This window comes from Antechinus flavipes, chromosome 6 (genome assembly GCF_016432865.1).
Source record: "Antechinus flavipes isolate AdamAnt ecotype Samford, QLD, Australia chromosome 6, AdamAnt_v2, whole genome shotgun sequence".
Classification (NCBI taxonomy): domain Eukaryota; kingdom Metazoa; phylum Chordata; class Mammalia; order Dasyuromorphia; family Dasyuridae; genus Antechinus; species Antechinus flavipes.
Genome location: NC_067403.1, coordinates 152,210,315 through 152,234,339, shown reverse-complemented (window position 1 = coordinate 152,234,339; position 24,025 = coordinate 152,210,315). Strand labels below are relative to the sequence as shown.

The 24,025-nt window shown below is 33.9% G+C and overlaps 1 protein-coding gene across 5 annotated transcripts in view; it reads left to right on the top strand.

Moving 5' to 3' along the window:
- Positions 1-24,025, top strand: part of EMCN (endomucin) — a 166,017-nt gene that overhangs the window by 116,522 nt on the left and 25,470 nt on the right. For 4 of the 5 annotated variants that reach the window (XM_051966413.1, XM_051966410.1, XM_051966409.1 and 1 more), the window contains 5 exons: positions 3,246-3,302; positions 3,867-3,911; positions 9,768-9,863; positions 17,150-17,174; positions 19,150-19,211. In XM_051966413.1, coding sequence (XP_051822373.1) covers positions 3,246-3,302; positions 3,867-3,911; positions 9,768-9,863; positions 17,150-17,174; positions 19,150-19,211 — 285 coding nt within the window. The remainder of the gene's footprint in view (positions 1-3,245; positions 3,303-3,866; positions 3,912-9,767; positions 9,864-17,149; positions 17,175-19,149; positions 19,212-24,025) is intronic. The other variant, XM_051966412.1, reaches the window with a different exon arrangement.

The following is a 24,025-nucleotide window of genomic DNA, read 5'->3' as shown; positions in this document are numbered from 1 at the left end:
TTCCTTTTTTCATAATTCCAAAATTTATAACTTTGCCTGGTATATAATAAGAGGTTAATAAATATATATTTAGTAATGACCAACAGAAATAAAATGAGTGAGAGCATGACAGCTCTTAGACCACAGCAAGGTGATACCATAAGCCTTGCAGGTATTGGCACCTAGAGAAAAGCCCTATTCTATCGGATCCAATTTATGACTCTACAATAAGATACTAAAATAGTCAAGGTACATCTCTACTTGCCATTAAAAGCATAACATAATTCTGTCTGCTGGGCCTGGGACCCATCTTTACTTCCATTCTCATTCTCATTCTACCACTGAGGAGATTTTGGGCCAGTAGAGGACTAAATAGGAAATGGCTAAATCACATCATAGAGGTATTATCCCTCATATTCTGGTATCTGGAACAAAGTCTATCTTTTTCATTTTAGTTATGGCTTGACAATAAAATACACAAAGATAATTCATGTGTAACTCTATTTCCCATTAAGAGGATATTATGATTCTGTCTACTAGGAAGACCCAGGTAAAGTGCTCAAAATGCAAATTTTCCTTCACTGAAATTGGTTTCCCCTTTTTATAAGAGTTGACTCTATTTCCTTCCCTCTAGAGCAGCAACTTCCAGTGGTCATACTGAAAAGAGAAATGCAAGCAAGAGCATGGAGATATACTTTCAACCTGCTATCCTCAGTGTTAGAACTGCTATCCAACCTGGATATGAGCTAGTAGTAAATTTGTTTAGATTTTGATGTGTGACTCAAATTCATATTATTACTAAAGGTAATATATTGGGGTCCTGAAAGTTAACCCTTGGAAAATCCCCTGAGGATTTGTACTATTGATTAATGTAATCAGCCATTTTGTTCTCTCCAAACATAGCTTAGAGAACATTCATCTCTCCCTAAGACATTTGACTCTGGAAACAACAATGAAAAGTGCAGAAATTTCAGTTAGTTCTTGCTTTTTCATTTATTATTTTCTCTTTCTGCCTGCTTGGCGCACCAGCCTGACATTTTTCTTTGTTCTTATGGGCATATATCTAGCTTCCTCCCACAGATCTTTTGCATGGCAAGAAGGATTCAGGCTCTAAACAGTATTCTTCCCCCACAGATGTCAAAAATGCACAGGAGTGTACTGTATGCCAGGAAGTGGGTGGCACAGAGAGAAAGAGCCAATACACATAGCAAGTCAGAGGGGGTCTCATTGATGTGATAATGTGGTCTTGTCCTCATCTATGTAACAGTTGTCATTTATATCAATTAGTCAGTATTTAATTATTTGTAATATTGTGGATTATGAGTAACACAGATAAAACTGAAGATATAAGTCCTGTCCTCTGGTAGATTAGAGTTTAGAGGAGGTAGCTGACAGACAGATAGGGAAATGACATGGGAACACATATCACCCCCATTTCTAAAAAAGAAAAAGTAAATGCTCTAATATACCTAAGAGATAATAGGTGTCTTGTTAATATACACTGACTAAATAGCTAAGATTGGAGACTAAGATTATCATCACCCCCATTTTGTGAAGAAGTTTAATCACTTGGAAAATAGAGGGAGCTATATATGACAGGTTCATCCCTGTGAGGAATGTTTTGGATCTCTTTTTGATTTTCAGTTATAGGAACTATTGATAAAGTTGAATTCACAATCACATCTCCTTACCTGTAATTTAAAAGATTTATTAATGCTTAATTTAAAAAGGGGGATTTCTGGGTCAAAAACATTTAATTTTTAATTCACAGAGCACCATGTAGCTAGTTGTAAGTTATAATAGTCCATTTCCACTAAGGAGAGTACAAAAGGAATTTTCTTAAATTTAATCAAGGAAATTTCAAATTATACATTAAATAAAGTTAGAATTCATTCCTAACAGGAGTTTGCCTGAAGGCAGAGAGCTGCTTTGCTAGCTTCAGTGTCCTAAGACTCAGTAGTTTCTGATTGACTGCTGAAATTTGCCAGCATAATGGCTCCTCCTGATCACTTGATATAAGCTAATCTTTATTAGAAAAAAGTGAATAAAGTGAGTTTTATTCTCTCTCAACATCTTTAAGCTTAAGCTTCATTCCCCAACTTTTTCTTCTTAAACCCCCAAACAGATACAAAATTGAAAGTCTTATGAGGTCTTTTTCATCAAAAATATTTGACAATAAATGAAAAGGTCTCACCATCCAGTGGTTTTTGGTTTTAATAAATGTGCAAAGATACTGTTCTCAGGAATTAATGACATTGAAATCAGAATTCAATGTGAATCCTAAATCTGCCAGCTGGGGCACTGCAATAATAGCAGAATATATGCTTCTTAATTTCATGTTTGTCTTTGTATGTCTATGGTCTAAAATCAATGTTTGACACATAAGATCATAACATTTTTGATTGATTTTTTTAAAAATTGATGTTGCATTGCTGTTTCCTTACTTATATAATAGGGATAATAATGTGTGTACATCCTGTCTCACAGGGTTGTGGAGGACAAGTAAAATAAAATGCTTTGTGAACTATGAAGTCTTATGTACTTTTATTGTTATTACTATCCTAACACAGCACTTGGAACATAATAAATGCTACATAAATGTTAGCTACTAGTAGGAGTAGAAGAAGTAATAGTAGCAGCAGCAATAGTAATTATAACAGTAGCAGTATCAGTAGCAACAATAGTAATAATAATAGCAGCAGTAGTAAGTAGTAGAAAAAACAATAGAAATAGTAATAGTAGGAGTAGTAAATAGCAGTAGCAATGATAATAGTAGCAGTAGCAGCAGTAACAGTATCAATGATAGTAATAGTAGGAAAAGCAATAACAATGATAACAGTAGCAGCAGCAGAACGGCGCAGCTGAAGCCAGAGTAGCAATAGCAATAGGAGTAGCAGCAGCAGTAGTAATAGCAACAGTTGTAGATGTAGTAGTAGTTTTGTAATTAACAATAACAGTAGTAGTAACAGTAACAGCAGGAGCAGCAGGAGCCCCAGCAGTAGTAGTAACAGCAATAGTAGCAGTAATAAAAGCAATAATAGTAACAGTAATAGTTTCAATAATATTTTAGCAACAGTAGTAATAGTAGCAGCAGCAGCAATAGCAGCAGTATTAATAGTAGTAATAATAGTAATTGGCATTGTCAAAATGACTATTATAACTAAACCCAAGAAGTAGACTTCATAGGTATCTAACCCCAAAACTAAATTTGCAAAGAGATGAACTAAGAAGTATACACTGACTCTGAATTTGTTTTCTTTCTACAGAAAATACTTTGGGAATGATTACCACACCCTATATCAAGGACCAGGGAAGCACCAAAGGTTTGTGTCTCTCTAGGTTTGGAATGAGAATTATGACCCCCTCTTATTTCCTTTCCTTGATATAGCTATGAGATTTTTAAAATGTGAGTGATTTGCAATTCCATAGAAATATCACAAAGAGAAGAAATTTTCTGCTTGAGTTTTACTGTCCAGATATTCCTGTTTGCTTGCAGTGGTTGGGAGTGATTTAAGTGGCAAGCAAGAGAGCTCAGATTCTGTATTATTTCCCATTCATTCTCCCCAGGAATCCCAGGAGAATTCCTGGGCTTGTCTCTGAGTCTGTAAGAAAAAAATTGGCCATTGGCCTTTGCAGGGTTGCTGACCCAATTATTTTCTAATATCTACAGGTAATTGTCCTATAGGAGCATTTTTATCTCTCACGGACCCTGGGTGGAGATGAGGAAAGGAGAGAGAAGATTTTAGTAATAACAAATTTTATTGCACAAATGGTTTAAATGGAGCATTATAATGAAATGAGACTATGAAACCACAATTGTCACTGAAAATATTTGTTAACTTAATATACAATCTCTCTCTCTCTCTCTCTCTTTCTTTCCTTAACAGACTCTAGCAACACAAGCTCATTTGTGACCAACTCCTCTTATTCCAGTGAGTAAATATGAATATTTATTTTCTAATCTTCAGAATTTTCTAGTGGTCAAAGGCCAGACTGAGGAAAAAGATATAGTGGGGTCAGGAAAAGGTAGTAGATGTATATGTGTGTGTGTGTGTGTGTGTGTATGTGTTTTGGTATGTTCAACAGAAGGGGAGTGATTAGAGTCCCAGTAGCCTTATCTCCAACCTTAGTAAACCAAAGATCCCATTATAAAACCAATCTAAGCATCCCTGCTGTGAGAATCCCCTCAGAGGGAGGTAAAGCTTAACAAGCATCCAATCTGCATTGGTCTCTCACCCTAGGGCATTGCAATTACTACCAAGGATGAAGGTTGAATTGATGTGACAGAACACAGATGCCCCATAGAGTACAAACACCAAAAATCATGTACAAGAGAACATTAACAGACCTTGAGTTTAATACATACACACATATACAAAATCTTTCTGATTATTTTCCTTCAATGCACATATGAGTTCATAGAATTTGCACATTTAAGTGTTAATAGCCAATATCTGAAGCATGTAAGAATAATTAGAAAATTCATGAATTGCAGTTCTGTTCCATAGAGTGAGGGCAATAAGTTGCTAATTTAATTGAAAAAAATTTTAAATAATAATAGCTAACATTTATATATAGTACTTACAGTGTGTCAGGCACTGTTCTAAACATATCTCATTTAGTGCTAACAACCACCATGGGAGGGGGGTACTATTATTATGCCCATATTACATATAAGAAAACTGAGACAGAAAATGTGATTTGCCCAAGATCACACAAATTACATGTCTGAGGCCAGATTTTAACTCAGTCTTCCTAGCTCCAGGCTCTATCCACTGTGCTCTATTATACCACTTGAATGCCCCCATGAAAGAGAGGAATGATTTTATTTCCCAACAAGGTCCCTGTGAAATCCAAATATACATCTTAATTTAGGCATGTTTTCATTGGGAAGTAGTGGCCTTACTTTAATTTTAGTGTATTCAATCTAATGATTTACGTGCATCTAGCTTTACAATAGAAGTATAAACAATCATAAGTAATTAATTGACTAGATATTCTCATTTCCTGGTGGGGAAGAAATCTTTTTTGATGGTTTTTGGTAAGACTTGGAAAATATAAGAGTAGAACAGAAAAAGCTGCGTTTCTCTTCTACCACACTCATACATATAAAAGAATATATCATATAAATATACACATATGTGTATATGCAAATATATATGTACATGTGTGTGTGTTCTCCCCTTCATTACATAAGCCCTTTTTTTCCAGAATTTTTTCTCTTAACTGGGAAATACCCATAAGAAATTACGATAAATGTTCCAAAAAACCTGTGACATTCTAAGAAAGAAGCTCACAGAAAAATTCTACCTTACTGATACAAATTGTTTCAAGAATATTGCTTTATTTTAAATAGAAGTCATTTTTTCCTGAATATTAAAAGCTTATTCTTAATTTTTCATTGAATTGAGAATATATCTTCTTTCCTTCCCTGCCTTCTCTTCCTTTGAAGGGGCACTGTGGGGAAGCTGGGTGTGAGTGGGGTGAATCTGTTTCTTTAGAAGCCTTAAGTTGTGATGGAAATAGTTCACAACTGTGTCATAGGTACAGTCTCTATATTAATTATAACATCATATGAAGGCTAATACGTAGATATAGGCAAACCTACATTCCTAGAGGATTTTAAATACAGATTTTCTTCTAGCCCTAAGTACCTTAGCTCAATCCCAGTTTTCCAAAAAGGAGCTAAAAATCATTTGGAGGATTGGTGAGGGGAGGAAAATGATAGATTTCCCTTCTGCTCAGAAACCATTCTTCCCCCAGAAAGGTTACAAGACTGACATCAAGTGGATTAATCAGAAATAACAGCTATAGAATTAAAAGATCATAGAATCTCAAAAGTTGTAGTGAGTTTCTTAAACATTTAGTCCAAATTGTATCAGAAGAGGAGTCTCTCATAAAATGGATCTAAGAAGTCAGTCATTCATACTTTGCTTGAGAATCTCTAGGAAGAAGGAATTCACTGCCTAATGAGAAAATTGGAAAATTTCTCTTTAGCTTGCTCTTGCTGGAACTTCTGCTATGGTTATGATCTTTGGAATGAAGCAGCACAATTTCTTATTTACATGATACTCCTTCCCATCCTTGAAGGTAGTTGTCATATACCCCCTCACACCTTCAGTGGGCTAAGCATCTCTTTTTCTTTCAAGTCTTATATGGCTGAGTTTCCTATCCTTTTACCACTCTCTGAATTTGCTCTCACTTTACCATTTTATTTCCTAAAATGTGACTCCCAAGAAATGAACACAAAATACAGATATGATCGATCTAAGGTAGACTAAACAACCAGCAGTAGCAAAACCCTTATCTGACAACTTCTGGCCCCTCTGCCACTCTCAAAGCAACCTTCCAGTGATTCTGATGCCAGATTGTTTTCTCAAATTGGGCTTGCATTTCATAAAAACTCCAGGCCTGAAGTTTAGTGCATATAACTATCCTCTGGCTTTATTTGTCCCATCCTATTTTACAATTGATATTATGAACCCAAGTTCAAGGTTGTCATTTATTCCTCTTAAATTTTGACTCCTTAGATTTAGCACATTGTTTGATCTACTTAACACTTTTTGGACCCTGATTCTATTATTTATCACATTAATCAGCCTTCCTTACTTTGTGTCATCTTGTAAAGTTGGCCTCAGGAAAAGTGAGACAGAGACAGGTAAAGGGAGCTAGGGAGAGGAGAGGAAGACAGAGAGATTCAGACAGACAGACACCACAGACACACACACACACAGACACACACACACACACACACACACACACAGAGAGAGAGAGAGAGAGAGAGAGAGAGAGAGAGAGAGAGAGAGAGAGAGATTGAGAGAGAGAGAGAGAGAGAGAGAGAGAGATCCATATCATTCAAGCATTTCTGTATCTACCAAACTGTTTTAGCATCCATGATACATCATCCTCTTTTATACTCAAGGATGACATGAGAGATTTGTCAAATTCTTTGGTGAAATAGAAATGCTATGTCTGGCATTCCCCTGATGTCCTAGTAAAGTAATACTGTTAAAAAGAAAAAAAGAAATGATGTTAGAGACTGGCATGATCTATTCTTAAAGATATCTTACTTGTTCTTAGTGACCATTGTATCTACTATTAAAGTTTTTTTAAAACTTTTCTTAATTTTTGATATCTTTTATTTTATCACCCTCCAAATATACCCATTTCACTGATAAAAAAGAATAAAAAAGAAATAAAAGGGAAGAAATTGCTTCACTTTTTAAATACTCACAAATTTTCTGTTCTTTTAATAAGACATTCTAGAATTTTTGCCAGGAATCAAAGTCAAAATCGACGGATACTCCATTTTTTCCTTAGAGACACATTTCTGTCTCTAAGACCAGTGGTAACTCTCCTATTCATCATAATATTTTTTTAAAAATCACTGGCAAAGGTACACCCAGCTAAAGAACTCTGGGAAATGAGTGTAAACCACTACATAGCATTTCCAATCTTCTGTTTCTATCTGCTTGCATTTTTGATTTCCTTCTCAGGTTAATTTTTACCTTATTTCAAAGTCTGATTCTTCTTGTGCAGCAAAATGACTGTATGGATATGTATGCATATATTGTATTTAACTATACTTTAACATATTTAACATGTTTTGGTCTATCTGCCATCTGGGGAAGGGAATGGGGGGAAAGAGGGGAAAACTTGGAACAGAAGGTTTTGCAAGGGTCAATGGTAAAAAATTACCCATGCATATATCTTGTAAATAAAAAACTATGATAAAAAAAATCACTGGCAATATTTCAGGAATCATATCTATTATTTTATTCAGCATTCATAAGTATACAGGGAGTCTCTAAAATCTTAGCACAGCTTCAGGTTGTACTAGTAATTTGGAGACACGTTGTAGAGTCCTTCTGGGTCTATCAGCTTTAACTTATTGAAAAAAGCAAATGTATTCCTAGTTATCTTGTAACTTAACTCAAGATTCAGCTCCCTATTTCCTATAGTATTTATAGTTCTATGCTCTTGCACATGAATATCATATCTCTTGGTAAAGAGAAGCAAAATAGAAGGATTGAGTAGTTCAGTCTTCTCTTTATCATCCATTGTCATCATTCCATCCAACATATGCATCTATCTGTCTTTTTTTTTTTTTTTTTTGCTTCAATATAGTGGGTGAAGGCCCTTTTTTTGCTGTTGTCCTTCGTATTAGTTGCCAGGTCAAATGATTTTGAGTGTTCCATGCTATTCTTAAAGAAGCATGCCCATTCTGTATCCATGTGCCTTTTCTACGATGCTATATCATTTAGGCTACTTTTCATAAGCAATTCTTCACAGGTAATATATTGTAGCTGAATCAGACTCCCTGTTCCTTTCCAATATGTTTTGGATGACTTTTTACTAATTCTCCAGACACTGTGATGCTCTATAGCCTTACATTACTAGAAGAATGTGATATTAAAAAGGTGACTTTTGTTTTACTTTAGAGAGAAGCTTGGGACTATTAAAAAATACTACACAATTTCTCAAATCCAATGCAGACTTTCTTCCACTTATTTCTGGGCTCAGTTGATGATCTATTCACATTGTCTATTTGATATACATACATTCATAGATCAACTGTATGACATTCCTTTAACTGCATATCATTTGGTTTGGTTAGGTTTAGAAAATAAATATTTCTTATCTTCTTGTCTTTATTTTCTGCTGAGATATTTAGATTAACCTCTTTTGGAACTAATTTAAAAGGCTCAGTAATCAGTTACAGAAATAGTCCCATTTGGAGAACCTCACAAACTCTAAAGAACCCCTCTTCCATTTCTGACTGCACTGGACATCCTTTTATACATGTCTTCTCATTTTAGTTATTAAAAATCATTTTTATTGAGTTGACTCAAAACACTGTCTAGCTGATTGGCAACAAGTGCTTCTTTCCCCACCCCTAAAACCAACAATGGCAAACAATAAACAACAACCACAACTATAAGTATCACCACCACCACTACCACTATCACCACCAAAACAAACAACATGCAAAACAGTGTCATTCATCATTTTTAAATTAGCAATTTGATCCAATTTCTAACATTACATAACCATGCCAAACAATTGGTAGCATCATAATAATAGCTGGGTGTTCATATAGCATGTTACAATTTACAAAACACTTAGAAAACACTATCTCATTTGATGCCCTCAATAACCTTGAGATGTGACTACTTTTATGATTCCTCTTTCCTCTTGACAGATGAGGAAACTAAGTCAAAGAGAGGTTACATGACTCACTCAGGATCACATAACTAGTAGGTTTGAATTCAGGTCTTCCTGCTTACAAGTCCAGAACTTTATCTAATACCTAGGTACATAGTAAGTAGAATGTTAGACTTGGGACTAGGAAGTTAGACTTAGGTCTGGGAAGACCTAAGAGAAAAATTTGAGTAGCAAAAAATGCGTGACATCCTCTTACCCTTTTCTCATATCCCCAGTGATCAGACTATAAATTCTTGTTAACTTCTAACTTCTTTTTCCTCACTGAGACAAGATACAACTAAATGAACTAAAATTGCTATGCCTAAATTTAAAAAGATTGACTTTTCTCCATGTAAGGAAAAGAAAGAGGGGAATGCTTTTTATTAAACAGAAGAAGCCAGATAATAAGACCTATTTATATTGTCTACCTCAGAATTATTATGAAGATTTCAAATGAGTTTGTGTGATTTTCCTTTGCAGACTCTAAAGTACCCTATAAATATAAGATATTATTAATGTTAAGATTTTTATTATCTATTTCCTAGTAGTTTTCCTGAATCATCCAGTTTCTTTGCTAATTTTAGGTGTGATTTTGCCAGTTGTTATTGCTCTGATAGCAATAACACTCTCAGTATTTACTCTAGTGGGACTATACAGAATGTGCTGGAAAACAGATCCAGGTATGTATTCATTCTCTCTCTCTCTCTCTCTCTCTCTCTCTCTCTCTCTCTCTCTCTCTCTCTCTTTCTCTCTCTCTCTCTCTCTCTCCCCCTCTCTCTTCCTTTCTTTCTCTCTCTCCCCCCCACCTCTCTCTCGCACTCTCTATCTCTCTCTTTCTCTCTCTTTCTGTCTCTGTTTCTTCTCTCTCTCTCTCTCTCCTCTCTCTCTCTCTCTCTCTCTCTCTTCTCTCTCTCTCTCTCTTTCTCTCTCTCTATTTTGCTCTCTTCTGTCTCTGTGTCTCTGTCTCTGTCTCTGTTTCTGTCTTTGTCTCTCTCTCTCTCTCTATTTGTAGGTAGGATAAGGGCCCAACCCAAGTTAACCTGGGCCTTGCCAAGGTGACGTCTCAGTGGTACAAGATGCATAATACAGGAAAGGAAAGAAAGATATCTTTTTTGATTGGGGAGAATTTTTCTACCTTCTTCCCAAATGACCAGACAAAAAGCATTCTTCCTCTATAAGCTCATAGAAGTAGGGACTAGCAATGTTATGTTGATGCTTCAACATTTAAGGAACTGTTGGGTAAATGTTTTAATGCATAATACCATTAAGTGAGATTTTTAAACCCACCACCTCCATGCAAACAGGGTCATTGCTATCCAACACAATTACTCTTTTGTAGTCAGGAGTATTTTGGCCATGATAAATCCACATAATGTATAGAGTGCTAGATTTGGAATTAGAAATCCCCAACTAAATTCTGCCTCAAACACTTAGTTGTGTGACTGTGGGTAAGTAATTTAACCTCTTTGAGGCTCATTTTCTTCATCTCTAAAACAAAGGGAATAAACAATCTCTTAGGCTCTTAGGCTCTTTCTAATTCTAAATCTCTCGTTCTTACCAAAAGCAGAGTGTTTCAAAGGAGTGAGATTTTGGTTTGATATTTATTTTTTAAATATCACATAAAATGGCACTCTTGATACTAAATATTTCATTGAAGAAAAGCCTACCAAACCATTATCAGATGTGGAAAAATCAATAGCAATTATTTTTATAAGACATACAAAACCACAGTGTTCTGGGCTCTGCCAGCTGGTGAAGTGTTACTAGCTAACTCACAAATGCAATTCCTGGGACTAATCAATGACTATAGAGCACAGAAATGGTTTGAGGCAAAGAAAGTCCAAGTTACAATTATCAAGGAAAACCAACCATATTCATTTCAGCTCTCTGTGTGAAACAAGAAGAAAACAAATCAATCTTTCCCACCTTTCTTGAGAAGAATGTGGGAAGAGTCTTTATGACCACCTAAAATGTGTTTCCTTAGACAGTTGCTAAGAGGTGGAGGGAATAGCATTTTTCATAAATTAATTTAATTTCTTTTAGTTTCCAAATCACCAATTCTGCCTTTCATGGAGAATCAAATAACCTAGATAAAGCCAGTAATTATTGTCAGTATGTGAATGAAGAATGAGGAGATAAATTCATCAGTCAAAACATTTTATACTGACAAAGTAGTTTTCATTTGAGGATCTAAAAGTAAGTCATTTGGGAATGAAAACAACAACAACAAAAAGCTTAAACTTAAGGATATATAAACATGTGTAATATATATTTCACAGGTTAATGAGTAATCACAATATTAGCCAACATTGTATGGATAACGTTTAATTTGAAGAGAAAAATTAGAGATTGCAGCATGATTATCATTATACCATTGAATGCCAGGAATTAATGAACTCTGCATGTATGTGGGTGAGATTTCTCCGTAAGTAAGCAAAATTCATCCTGTTAGCTCTCTATAAAATCTGAGGATATGACATAGGGGACAAAGCTTTGCACTTGAAATAAAAAAAATCTTAGCTTAAGTCTAGTTTCACCATTTGTTTTGTGATCTTGGATAAATCATTGCATCTCTGCAAGCTTCAGTTTCCACATGTATAAGGTGGGATTAACTGCCCACATGGGGAAAATATTGAATTTTTTTTACTAAGACCAAGAGGATACAACTGTGAAAAATTCAGAATTAGACTTAAGTTTAATAGGAGGTAAATTTTTCTAACTATTATAATTGTCTATAAATGGAATGTCTTAGCAAATAGTAAAAATTTGTGAAGACACAGAAAGTAAGTAAAACTCAGATGGTCACAGATCTCTATTTAAAAATGGTTAAGGCTAGATGATTCCCCATATTCCCACTGACTTTTGAGATCCTATACTACCTTCCTCAAGGTATTGAACTTACCAAATGAGATAATGCATGTGAAAATGCAAAATGAACTTTTATAATTAGGTTGATGAATAATAAGATTCTCAGAGCCTAGCACAGTCCTTGGCACATAGCACACACTTAATAAATACTTGTAGATTGATTGTTCAGATAATGTGGAAATTCACCAAATTGTGATCATATAAATATTATGAGCTAATAACTTTTTTAAAAGTCAACTTGTAATTGAAATGAGAAAATCAAATTCAAATGAAAACTATTCAGGACCTTTTAAAATCAATGGATATATTGGTCCAGTTTGAAAGAAAGTTATTAGTAATTTAGGCATAACCTATTTATACTTGTGATAAATATAATAAATGAAACAATAAAATCATTGGAAGGTATTTATGAAACATTAAGAATTTAAATATTTGACTTCTATGAGTTAGGGAGGCAGAAAAATAGAACTTTTATGTTTCAGTTTGTTTATATTGTTTCTCTCAAGTGAGAATAAATTATTTTTAATGGTTGGTTTATTTTTCCCTCCTTTCCCCCTCCCCCTGGGCTATAATGCTCTATAAAATCTTCTTCCATGGCTCATCCTGGCATAAAGGTGACCCTGAAGGCTTTGTCAGCAGAGCACAAGTTCTGGCAAGTTGTACCATATTGGAAAAGCTTCAAATATATGACTGAGTGACAGGCTGTGTCTGTTTTTCAAGGATCAATTTAGTTAATTTCAGAGAGGTATAGCATGAGTGGTCTGGCCATCTGCCCATGATGGGGGGAAGGGATAGTCATAGCAGCCCATTAAATGAAGACAATTAAAAATTGTTTTCAATTCTACTGGGGCCCCATTCTGCTTCTATGGTAATGGGCAGTGGGGAGGAATGGTGGGAATCATAGGTTTTAGACCAATGAAAATTTCAGTTTCCTGGTATAGTACTTGAAATCTGAGCCTCTTGAAACAGCCAAATTTATTTCTGGGAGAGCTGAATCCTACCAATAATGACATTTTTTTACTATTAGCAAAACCAAGAGAAAGAAATTACAGGTACATGGAATTCCTTATGTTCATAGGTACTCCTTAGAGAAATTTAAGGAGGGAGGAGGAGGAAGGAATTGGTATGGTGGGTTTTATGCTATACACAAAAGCTACAAGAAACATTTCAAGTAAAAGTGATATATTGCACTATTAATAATAAGTATTTATATAAAAAAGACCACCATGAAAAGAAATAATTGCAATTTATATAACAATGAAAGAAATTGATGAGTTCAACAGCTTATGAATTACAATAAAAAAAAAAGATCCACTCATCTGTATGATGAACACTTCATGCTTTCTGAAAAAAGGAGGTAGGAAGCACTGAATGTGGAGAGCACTTATATAACAATATATGGAACAAAATTGGCTTTATTTTGACAGATAAGAAAAGATCTGTTATTGATATAGGTGTTATACCTGAGTCAACTTTTTACAGTCAGACCATAGATTTGAAGCTAAAATCAGAATGAGAAGAAAAAGAAGATTAAGAAAATTATATGAGATGAATATAAATTATTAAATTTTATATTAAAAAGTAATTGAAAATGAAATATATGAAATGGGCAACAGAAATGATATCAATACCAACTATAATAATTTAATGTAAAAGTTTAACCAACATGTAATTCTTAGCATAACAAGGAGACCAAAAAAGTTTACCCTTAATCTTTAGACATCTTATTTATTTGCATAATACATAGATAGCCACCAAAGACAATACTGGATGAAAATATAAACTCATCTAGCAAATTTTATGAAAAATAACAATGTATGAATATGAGAAGGGTCACCCCATAAAGCAAAGAAGGGCAGCTAAGTAGAAAGTCAATTTAAAGAAAGTGTGGCAATATATCCATTCAATTGATCCAAGAACATTCAAAAATGAAAATTTTTCACCTAGCTGTTCTTCTGGATTTCATTGTAGCTTTCAGAAACTCAACATGCTACAAAAGTACATCAATTCTGAAATTTACACCTCTTCAGCACCTATTATCCCCAGAATCCCTCCCACCTACTGACTGGAAAAAGTGGGATTGCAGACCTCAAAGAATTCCTTCCTGATCCTATATTTTTTGATGGTCCCCAGGAAAACTATCTCCTCATTTCCCAGAAGTTTCACAACTTCATCACGAACCCCTATGCACTAGATACCTCCTCCTCTCCTTCCTCCTCATTGTCTTTTAACTTCTTTTTTTTTCTATATTGTCCTGTCTTATGAGTTCAAGATCATGAGCTCTTTGAGAATAGAGACTATATTTTGCCTTTCTTTGTAACCCTAGCTCTTTATAAATGTTTATTAGCTTTTTCTCCATTAATAATGATGGATAAATTGGAACAAACACCACAGTCCCTGAAACGCTTTTTTAGAAGAGGACGAAATGACATTTAAGAGAATGAAGAAGAGAAAAGTTATTGAAATGGACAAATATAGTGAAAGAAGATTATACTGGAAGTGATATAATTGTGTGGATATTAAGGGAGCAATTTACAAGGTTAATAAAAAAGTGGAAGATGATGCCAAAAGGATAAAAAATATATTGAACTTTGTTAGCATCAGAAAAAAGTAAATCAACAATAAGCATATCATTGACTATTGACATGCATGTTTATTCTCCCATCTATTGAAATTAAAAAAAAAACTTTATGAGAGTAATCTATACATGAATTGAAGATACCTTTAACAAGGAGGATTATAACTCAGAATGGAGGGTTGGGAAAAGAAGGAAAAATAAAGCAGCTATTCATAATAATTTATTTTCACTTCAGAAAAACAATATAAACAAAGTGAAGCCTAAAAGTTCTATTTTTTCTACCTTCCTAACTCATAGAAGTCAAGTATTCAAATTCTAAATGTCTCACAAATGCTTTCTGATGATTTTATTGTTTCGTGTATCATACTTATCACAAGTACAGATAAATTACACCCACATTATTAATAATTTCCTTTCAAACTGAACCAATATGTATATTTTTAAATTTTAGAATGTCTTGAACATGCTTAATTTTCATCCCTGGGAATTAAGGTACTTTTAATTTTTTCATATCCAGGAAACACAGTAGTCTGAGTCTTCAATTCCTTGAGTTAATCAAGTTTCAAACATGGTTTCAATGTCTTAAAAGAAAAAATAAGTGTATTTCACAGTGGATTAAGGAGCTAGGATATTACTCACATCACAACAATTTATATATTTGCAATAATCTGTACATCTGAAACAGACCATACAGATGGACAATGATCTTGAGGAGATGGAAAGCAGGCTGGATTATGTTCAGAAATATCCACCTTGCCGCCTCTTTTGCTGATCCCAAGCTACCCATGCAAGTATAGGCCTATTTTACAACACTACCATTTTGGGTGCTTAATGAAATTTAGCTATGCTCATCACTGCTTCTGAAGAACAAAATAAGTATAACAAAGAAGGTAATGGAGAGATATATGGTAAGTGTGATCAGGTTGAACACATAACCAATAAGAAACTCCAAAGAAGTGAAATAAGGATATATTTAAGAAATTATTTGCCAGGAGGAAAATATGGGCAGCATCCACAGCAAAAATGAAGGATAAACAATGGACAGTCAACATGATCTCTTGATATGCTTATGGTATCAGGACATGTTAAACACAATGTTGGGTGGAATTTGGTAAGCTTTGGGAAGAATATGGACAAAAATCTCAAAAGATGAGTAGACAGACAAATAGTCTACAATCTGAATCATTGGAGAGAGTTAATATGCAAACCACTTTATGTGTGTGTACATATGTGCATATTCATATATTCATATGGACATACCCACATTAATGCATATACAGAGACATATATATATATATATATATATGTTTGAAAAAATTCTCAACCTTTTTATAAAGGAATATTTAGTTTAGAAGGAACATATAGAAACTCACTTCTTCTTTACAAAATGCATAGAAGAAATAATCTTCCTCCCTTCTGCACCATCTCAGTCTCTGGGGAGGAGAAGAGGATTAGGTTCTTGGCTTAATTGAATTCCTATAAAGCACAGGAGCACAGGTGTGTGCCCATGCACACACATAAACACACAATATACACATGTTAATGTAAATATGACATAATCACAGAGGAAAAGCAATTAATGAAAGAGGAAATAAGGCTATAGAAAAGTCCATGTATCCTCAGGCACAGTTAAAAAAAAAAAAAAAAGAGTGAACTAAAAAAAATAATCCTTTTAGAAAGATGGCCCAAAAAAAAAAAAAAAAAAAAAACTCACAAAAGAACAGTATGGTATGTAGACAAGGTCCTTGTGAAATACAAAGACCCAAGCAGGGAACAAGGCTTGTGTTTGTTTGCCAGTATGGTCAATACAAAACTAAAATTCCATGCCCCCATGTGTTTTCTACCAGATGAATCCCAGTACATTTGAGAACCTAGCTGCATCTTATTAACATCAGCAACATCTTGGGTGACGTTTTTGTAGGGCTAGTTCCGACCATTTCCTTGAGAGATAATTGCAAGCAGGAGTTTGCGGTATTGCTGTTCTGCAAAGACTATGATTTGCATCCACAAGAGAAATGCACAAAGGAGAAAGCGGAAAATCCAATTCTCCTGTCTGGAAAATAATTTAAAACATTGTGCCTTGAAGCACTAGAGTGACATTAGATGTTTGTAGGAGCCACCATAATGGGTAGCATTCTCACACAGCTGCATAGAATGTGCAGTCCCACATTCTATGTGGGCCCCAAGAAAAACTCAAGAGTTCACTTCACTGTTTAGGAACTAAGGGTTCTGGATATGTCCTAGTCAGAAGGATCCCAGAAATCCCTATATGACGGGTAACCAAATCCAAGAAACTAGTTTATGAGAAATAAGAAACCATAAGTTGGCTCTAGGAACATCAATACAGAATTCCAAAACCATAAAGAATCTTTCCTTATTATTGTTGTTATTGTTGTTGTTGCAGCCATATTTTATTTTGTTTTTCTGAAGTCAGGTATTGAACTAAAATATCTCTAAGCTTCTTTATAACCAGAAAATTCTATAATTCTAACCTGAATAATCCATTGTATTTTATTCCAGGTACACCAGACAATGGAACTGACCAGTAAGTATAGCCATGTTTGTAATGCTTAGAGTGGACTGATAAGAGTTGGCATCAGGTGCTATAGAAAGTTCACTAGCTTCATATGCATAGAATCCAGATTCAAATTCTATTTGACTGGTTTGTATATATGGTCTTGGATATATCACTTTACCTTTCCTGTTCCTCATTTGTAAAATGATGAAGTTGGACTATCAATAAATCAATCAATAAGTTCCTGCTATATGCCAGACACTGTGCTAATCTCTGATCTACATGACCTCTAAAGTGTTCTCTAGACTTATGACCCTAAAATCTATCATTTTTAAAGGAAAAGTATATTAGAAAGATAAGAAGTCTGAAGTCTAAAAACCTTAAAGCAGCTCCCAATGCAAATATTAGTTGCAAAACCATGGGTTAGTTAATTAATTTCCCTGAATCTCAATCTCCTCATTAGAAGTACAGTACCACACAATAAACATTCATTTAGTGCCTAATTATTCCAGGCAAATTTTTAAAATCTGAGAATATAAATAAGGAAAAGAAAAAAAGTACCTGCCCTTAAAAGAACTTATACCTATTGGGAGAAGGCACTACATAAGAGGAAACATGGGAAAGGATACAGAAGTGAACAGAAAGCATAGAATATTTTGGCAAATTAATAAAGGTGTGTAGAAATTACAAATATAAAGTAAGAATATTTAAAGACGATGCTGTGTGGGAACATATTAAGGGCATACAGAAAATTTATCCTGAGGAAAAGGGAAATTTCTCAATATTAAGACACAGAAAGAGAGAGGGGCGGGGGGGAGAGAGAGAAAGGGAGAGAGAATGAGAGAGAGAGAGAGAGAGAATACGGTATAGCAGAAAATGTGCTGGATTTTGGTTTGATTCCAATTTTTATACTTTATAGCATTGAGTTGAGTTGGAAAAAAATCAATCCCACTAAATCATTTTATTTTTCTGAGCCTCAGTTTCCTCATTTGTAAAATTGGAGGATTGAATTCAGTGATTGTTAAGATCCCTTTCACCTTTAAAGATATGATCTTATAACAGAATTTGCCCAAGGAAATTGGCATGTAAATGAGACTAAACCAAGCCTTAGGTAAATGCTTGAAGAATAATTGTATATGATACTTGGAAACTGATCTAAATGTCCTCATTCTTAGGAATCTACTAAGATTGTAGAGTCTTTGTTTAAATGATAAAATAGTTGAAAGCAAATAGATTCTCCATTAAAGCCTAGACGAGGGAGAAAAGATCTAATTAGTTACAAAGGAGAATAACAAACCAGTTTTGAATGTACATATGTATTTATGCAAAGTTGAATTAACTTTAATCTAAAAAGATAGATGATTATGGATATTTACTTTTGGAGACTCAAAAAACTTTTTTAAAAAATCTCTTTCCATTCAATATACCTTCCCACATGAATTAAGAATGGAGAATTTGGAATAAAGATAAGAAGAGGAAACAGAGAAAGAGAACAAGCATTTCTTTAGTACCTACTACGTGTCAATCATTGTACTAAGCACTTTAAAAATATTTTCTTATCTGTTCCTCAAAACAATGCTGGAAGGTAAGGTGATTATTATTCCCATTTTACAGAAGCAAACAGAGAGTTAGTACTTGCCTGGGATCACATATCTGATAAGTATCTGAAACTGGCCTAACATGGGACTCAACGTCCATTGAGTCAAGCGCCCAGAAAGTACTCAGATCTTTGAGAACATTTGTATTTCCTTTGCATTCTATTTCAGTACTGGAGACAATGTCTTTCTTTATCTGATGAAAATTTTTGTATCAGAACGGAAGAGAATTTTTTGGTTTGGTTAAATGAGAGACCAAAAAGACTGAGTGTATGCTTGAAAGAATAGGCATGGTATCTACTATAGGTACAGACATAATAGCTATTTTTTTCATCATATTATGTACTTTTTTGCATATATGAATCATGCCAATTACTTTGGTCCTAACTTAATTTTTCTCATAAAAATAGGCCCCAATCAGATAAAGAAAGTGTTAAACTTCTCACTGTCAAGACAATATCTCCTGAGATCAGTAAGTACCTTTTTTATTGTACATAAGATTTTTTTGCTAATGTAAAAATGCCATAAAATCAACACTTTATAGGAAACAGCCAAGTAGGAATTCCAATAAATCAGAAATCATTTTAAAGCAAGATGAACAATGGGAATAACTTTGCTTAATGAAGATGCTGAACTAGGTGACCTCAAAATGTATTTCAAGTCCTGCTGTGGATAAGAAGAGAGAATGAGAGGTGACTAAAGAATTTCTAATACCAATTATGTCAGGAATTATAAGTCCAGAAACAATTACATTTGTCTTATTCTTCAACATTTATCCTTGGAGGCATGGGGATATCCAGAATGGAATCCAGGATATTAACTCTGTCCATCCATTCATTCAATTAATTAATTGCCTACCATGTGCCAGGTACTGAAGGATAAAAAAAGAAAAAGAAAAAGAAAAAAAAGAAAAAATTTTTGCTACCAAGGAGTTTACACAAATACTGTTAAATAAATACATATACATATATATCCAACCAAACCAAACCAACACGTATATATGTATGTATATATAAATGTAATGTATGTGTGTGTGTGTGCAAACATACCTTTTTATTTAATTTTTACTTATGGAATAAAACAAACATTTTCATAACAGTACAATAATAAAAAAAAAAGATCATACCTGACACTGCAAATCTACTGGGTACAACTTGCTATTCGTTTCAAATATACAACAAAATTATCAAGTGAAGTATTTTTCTTTTTTTTTCTTCCCTCCATACCCCTATCCAAGATCTAGCCACCATTATCATTACACTCAAATAGATATTTAGATATAGATATAGTAATATATATGTAAAATTAGTCAAGATATACTTCTATTTGACGGTTGTTTTTCTATATGCATACAGTATATGTCTACATATGTCTTTTATAGTTAATTTGGGTATTTATAATGGCCAAAGTGACTTTTTTCACTCAAAATCATTGCTAAAATAATATTGATGTCACTATATACAATATTTTCTTGGTTCTGCTCACTTCATTCTTTATTATTTTATGGAAGTCTTTCCATGTTTTTCTAAAATAATTAAGCTCATCATTTCTCATAATACAATAACATTCCATCATAATCATATACCACAACTTGCTCAATCATTTCCCAATTAATGGACATCCCTGTAATTTCCAGTTCTTTGCCACCACAAAGAAAGCTGCTGCAAATGTTTTAGAGTATATATATATATATTTCCCCTAATTATCTTTGAGAATAGACCAAATAGCACTATTGTTGGGTCAAAGGATACAGGTAGTGTAATATCTCTTTGAGCATCACTCCAGATAGCTCTCCAAAAGTGATTTTACAATCCTACAAAAAAAAAAATCACACACAAAATCCCAATTTTTCCACATCCTCTCCAACATTTATCATTTTATCCTTCTGTCATTTTAGCCATTCTGGTAGGTATGAAATGGTATCTTAAGGTCTTTCTAATCAATAATGATTTAGAGCATTTTGTATTATGACTTTAAATTAGTTTTATTTCTAAATTGGAAAACTGCCTATTCATATCCTTTGTTCATTTATCAATGACATGATTTAATGTAATATTCAAATATAATTTAGGGGAGAAGACACTAGTTACTGAGGACAGCAAAATAGGTCTTGTGTAACAGGGGGTGCTTAAGTTGAGCCCTGAAGCTAACTAGGGATCCTAAGGGCAGAAGTAAAGGGACTTTGGGACACCTCTGCAAAGCTCACAGAGATCAGAGATGGGAGAAGGAATGTTGTGAATGGGAAAGCCAGTTTGACTAGGTCTTACTTAGACTGTGTGAAGGACAACAATGTACAAAGTTGACTGGCGCCATCCTTTTAAGAATTTTAAATACCTAAAACAAAAAAATTGTGCTTAGAGGTAAAAGGGAGCCATTAAAACTTTTTGACTGGAGGAGTGACAATAATTATCAGAAGAAGATGGATTAGAGAAATGAGAAACTGGTGTCAGGAAAACTAATTAAGATGCTGTTGGAATAATCCTGGCCCATGGTGATGAAGACTTCAATTAGGGTGATGGCTACATGGATGGAATAAAGGGAATGGATTTAAGAGATCTTAGAGAGTTATTATCAGCAAAACTTAACAACTGATTGGATATGAAAGAGAAAGAAGAGTTGAGAATGAGTCATGGGAGTCAAACAAACCTGAATGATTGGTAATATAGTAGTGTTATCCAAAAAATAGGAAAAGAAGAGAATAAAGAAAGGTGTATTTTTAAGGAAAGACAATGAGCTTTGTTTGGACATATTGAATTTCCAATGTCAATTAAACATAGAACAGCTAAGTGGCACAGTGAATAAGGTGTCATGCCTGGAGTGAGAGAAACTAATCTTGAGTTCAAATTTGGCCTCAGACACTTACTAGCAATGTGACTCTGAGCAAGTCACTTAACTCTATTTGCCTCAGTTTCCTCATCTGTAAAATGAGCTAGAGAAGAAAATAGAAGACCACTCCAGTATATTTATCAAGAAAGCCCCAAATAGAGTTATGAAGAGCCAGACTTTTCAGGCATGAGTGAAAAAATGACACATTTGCTCTTAATTTGAAACTTAATGATACTTACCAGATAACAATAGCCATATGTAAGTAATTCAAGCCCTGGTTTCTCTATAAGTAATTTAAAGATGATATCAAAACCAGGATACAAGGCTACAGTTAAAATTAAATGAAGCCTCACATATGACGCACTTTTCAAAACCTTAAATTTCAGTTATTATTAGAAAAAATTGTCTTCAAATGCATTTTCAAAAACCTTTGTATTGAGTGTGAGATGGAAGGATTTTTAGCAAGGATTTATGGGAGGAGAGAGACACAGGAAAGAAAAAAATTCCCTATGTTCATGCCTTCCTCTGGGTTTTCTTACTAAAAGTTTACTCTGTACAAATTGTCTTTTCTTCCCTAGAAATATGATTTAGCCTTGCTTCATTGTCAGACTTGTAAACTCAGATTTTTCTATTAGTAGCTTTTGCATTTAGAACAGTACTTTATATATAACAAGGGTTAGATAAATGCTTTTTTATTTCCTCACTCAAGAGGGAAGTATGAGGTTTCCCTTACTGTTTTTATGTGTGTCTATATGTGCTTGTGAAAGAAGAGAGAGATAGAGACAGAGAAGAGATATAGAAAGAGAGACAGGGAGAGGAGACAGAGACAGAGAGAGACTAAAGAGAGAATTTTTTTTTCAATCGGGGCTGATAATTTCAATATTTCACATATCTTTCCTTTCTCTGTCTTTCCCCTGACAATTATTATGGCACTAATTAAGAGTATAATTTTCTCTTTGGTTACTGTCCTATCGTTTCTTTTCTTGCCTTATTTCTCTCACATATCTGATTTAATCTGCCATACCCATTACAACAATCAATTCACTTTTAGCTTAGTGAGGATATAATTACTTTTGGTTCCACATTGCCTCTTCTTCTGATATTCTGAAGAATTTATTTTAGATGAAAATATATTAACAAAATACATATTATTATAAATTACCATAAATATTAACATGATAACAGCACAACCTCCCAGATAGAATATTTACTAATATGTGGATAGAAATTTAAAATTATATATATTTCCAGCTAACTAAAGTCTTTCTCCATGCTCTTTTTCTTGGCATGAACCAAATAAACAGACCTGTAATACAATCCTTTATAGCTTAACATGAGCTTTTATATGGATTAAATTAAAGCCAATAATATCTGTGACTAAATTAAAATGCACCTAAATTAAAGTATGTTTGGATTTCACAGGTACCTAGTTGGGAAACCACCTTGGGAAATGAAGTAATTTCTCCCTTCATAGAACAACTAGATAGCACAGTGGATAGAGCGCAGGGATTGAAAAAAGGAGAACACAAGTTCAAATTTGACCTCAGATACTTATTAGCTATGTGAATCTGCTTAAGATACCTAACTTCAGTTCCATCATTTGTAAAATGGGAGTAATAATGGCATCTATCGCTGTAAACTATTTCTTCTATGTAAATATCTCATTACAAATTATTGCAAACTATGATCAGATCTTTTTATTTTGATAAAGCTTTTTTAATGGAAAATAAGAGGTTTCCACACACTCCATTTGAAGTCAATCTGTCCAAGGACTCTTTTTCATCTTTTTTTTCCATACCCACTAAAAAGTCACAAATGGGAATGCTTATAAGAATTTACCCTAGTTGGGGGTATGGGGCTATTTTCCAATTTAAAAAAATATATTTTTTTTCAATAGTTTTCTGCCCCAAAACAACCTATTTACAGGCTTCTCTAAACAGAACATTTTTACAATTTATATATTGACTAAGTTAATATAGAAATAGTGAAAAGGTCCAGTATACTAATGTGCATATTTATAAATGTATTCATTAAAAAATATTTATTGAGTTCTAACTATGTGCAAAGTATCATGCAAAATATCTTGGGCAATATAAAAATAAATAAGACATGTTCATTGCCTTCAAGAAGAAGGGACAATTCTATGGGAAAAGAGGGGGAAAAGATAAGATATGTAAAAAAATAAATGTAATAGAAGGCAGAATGTGAAATATGTCATAAGAGAAATAAAGAGAGATGTAAGTATTCAGGGGAAAGAAAAATCATGCTCTTAATGCAGTCTTTGCTAATCATATCCCCACCCACTGCCCTCAAATGGATTTAGTATTTGAGCTGAATCTGAAAGTATGGATAGATTTTTACACAAAGGTACTACAGAAATGCAGAAAGAAGAATCTTCCATGCCTAATATGAAGCTCGGCATATTTTCATTCATTCATCCATCCATTCATTCATTCATTC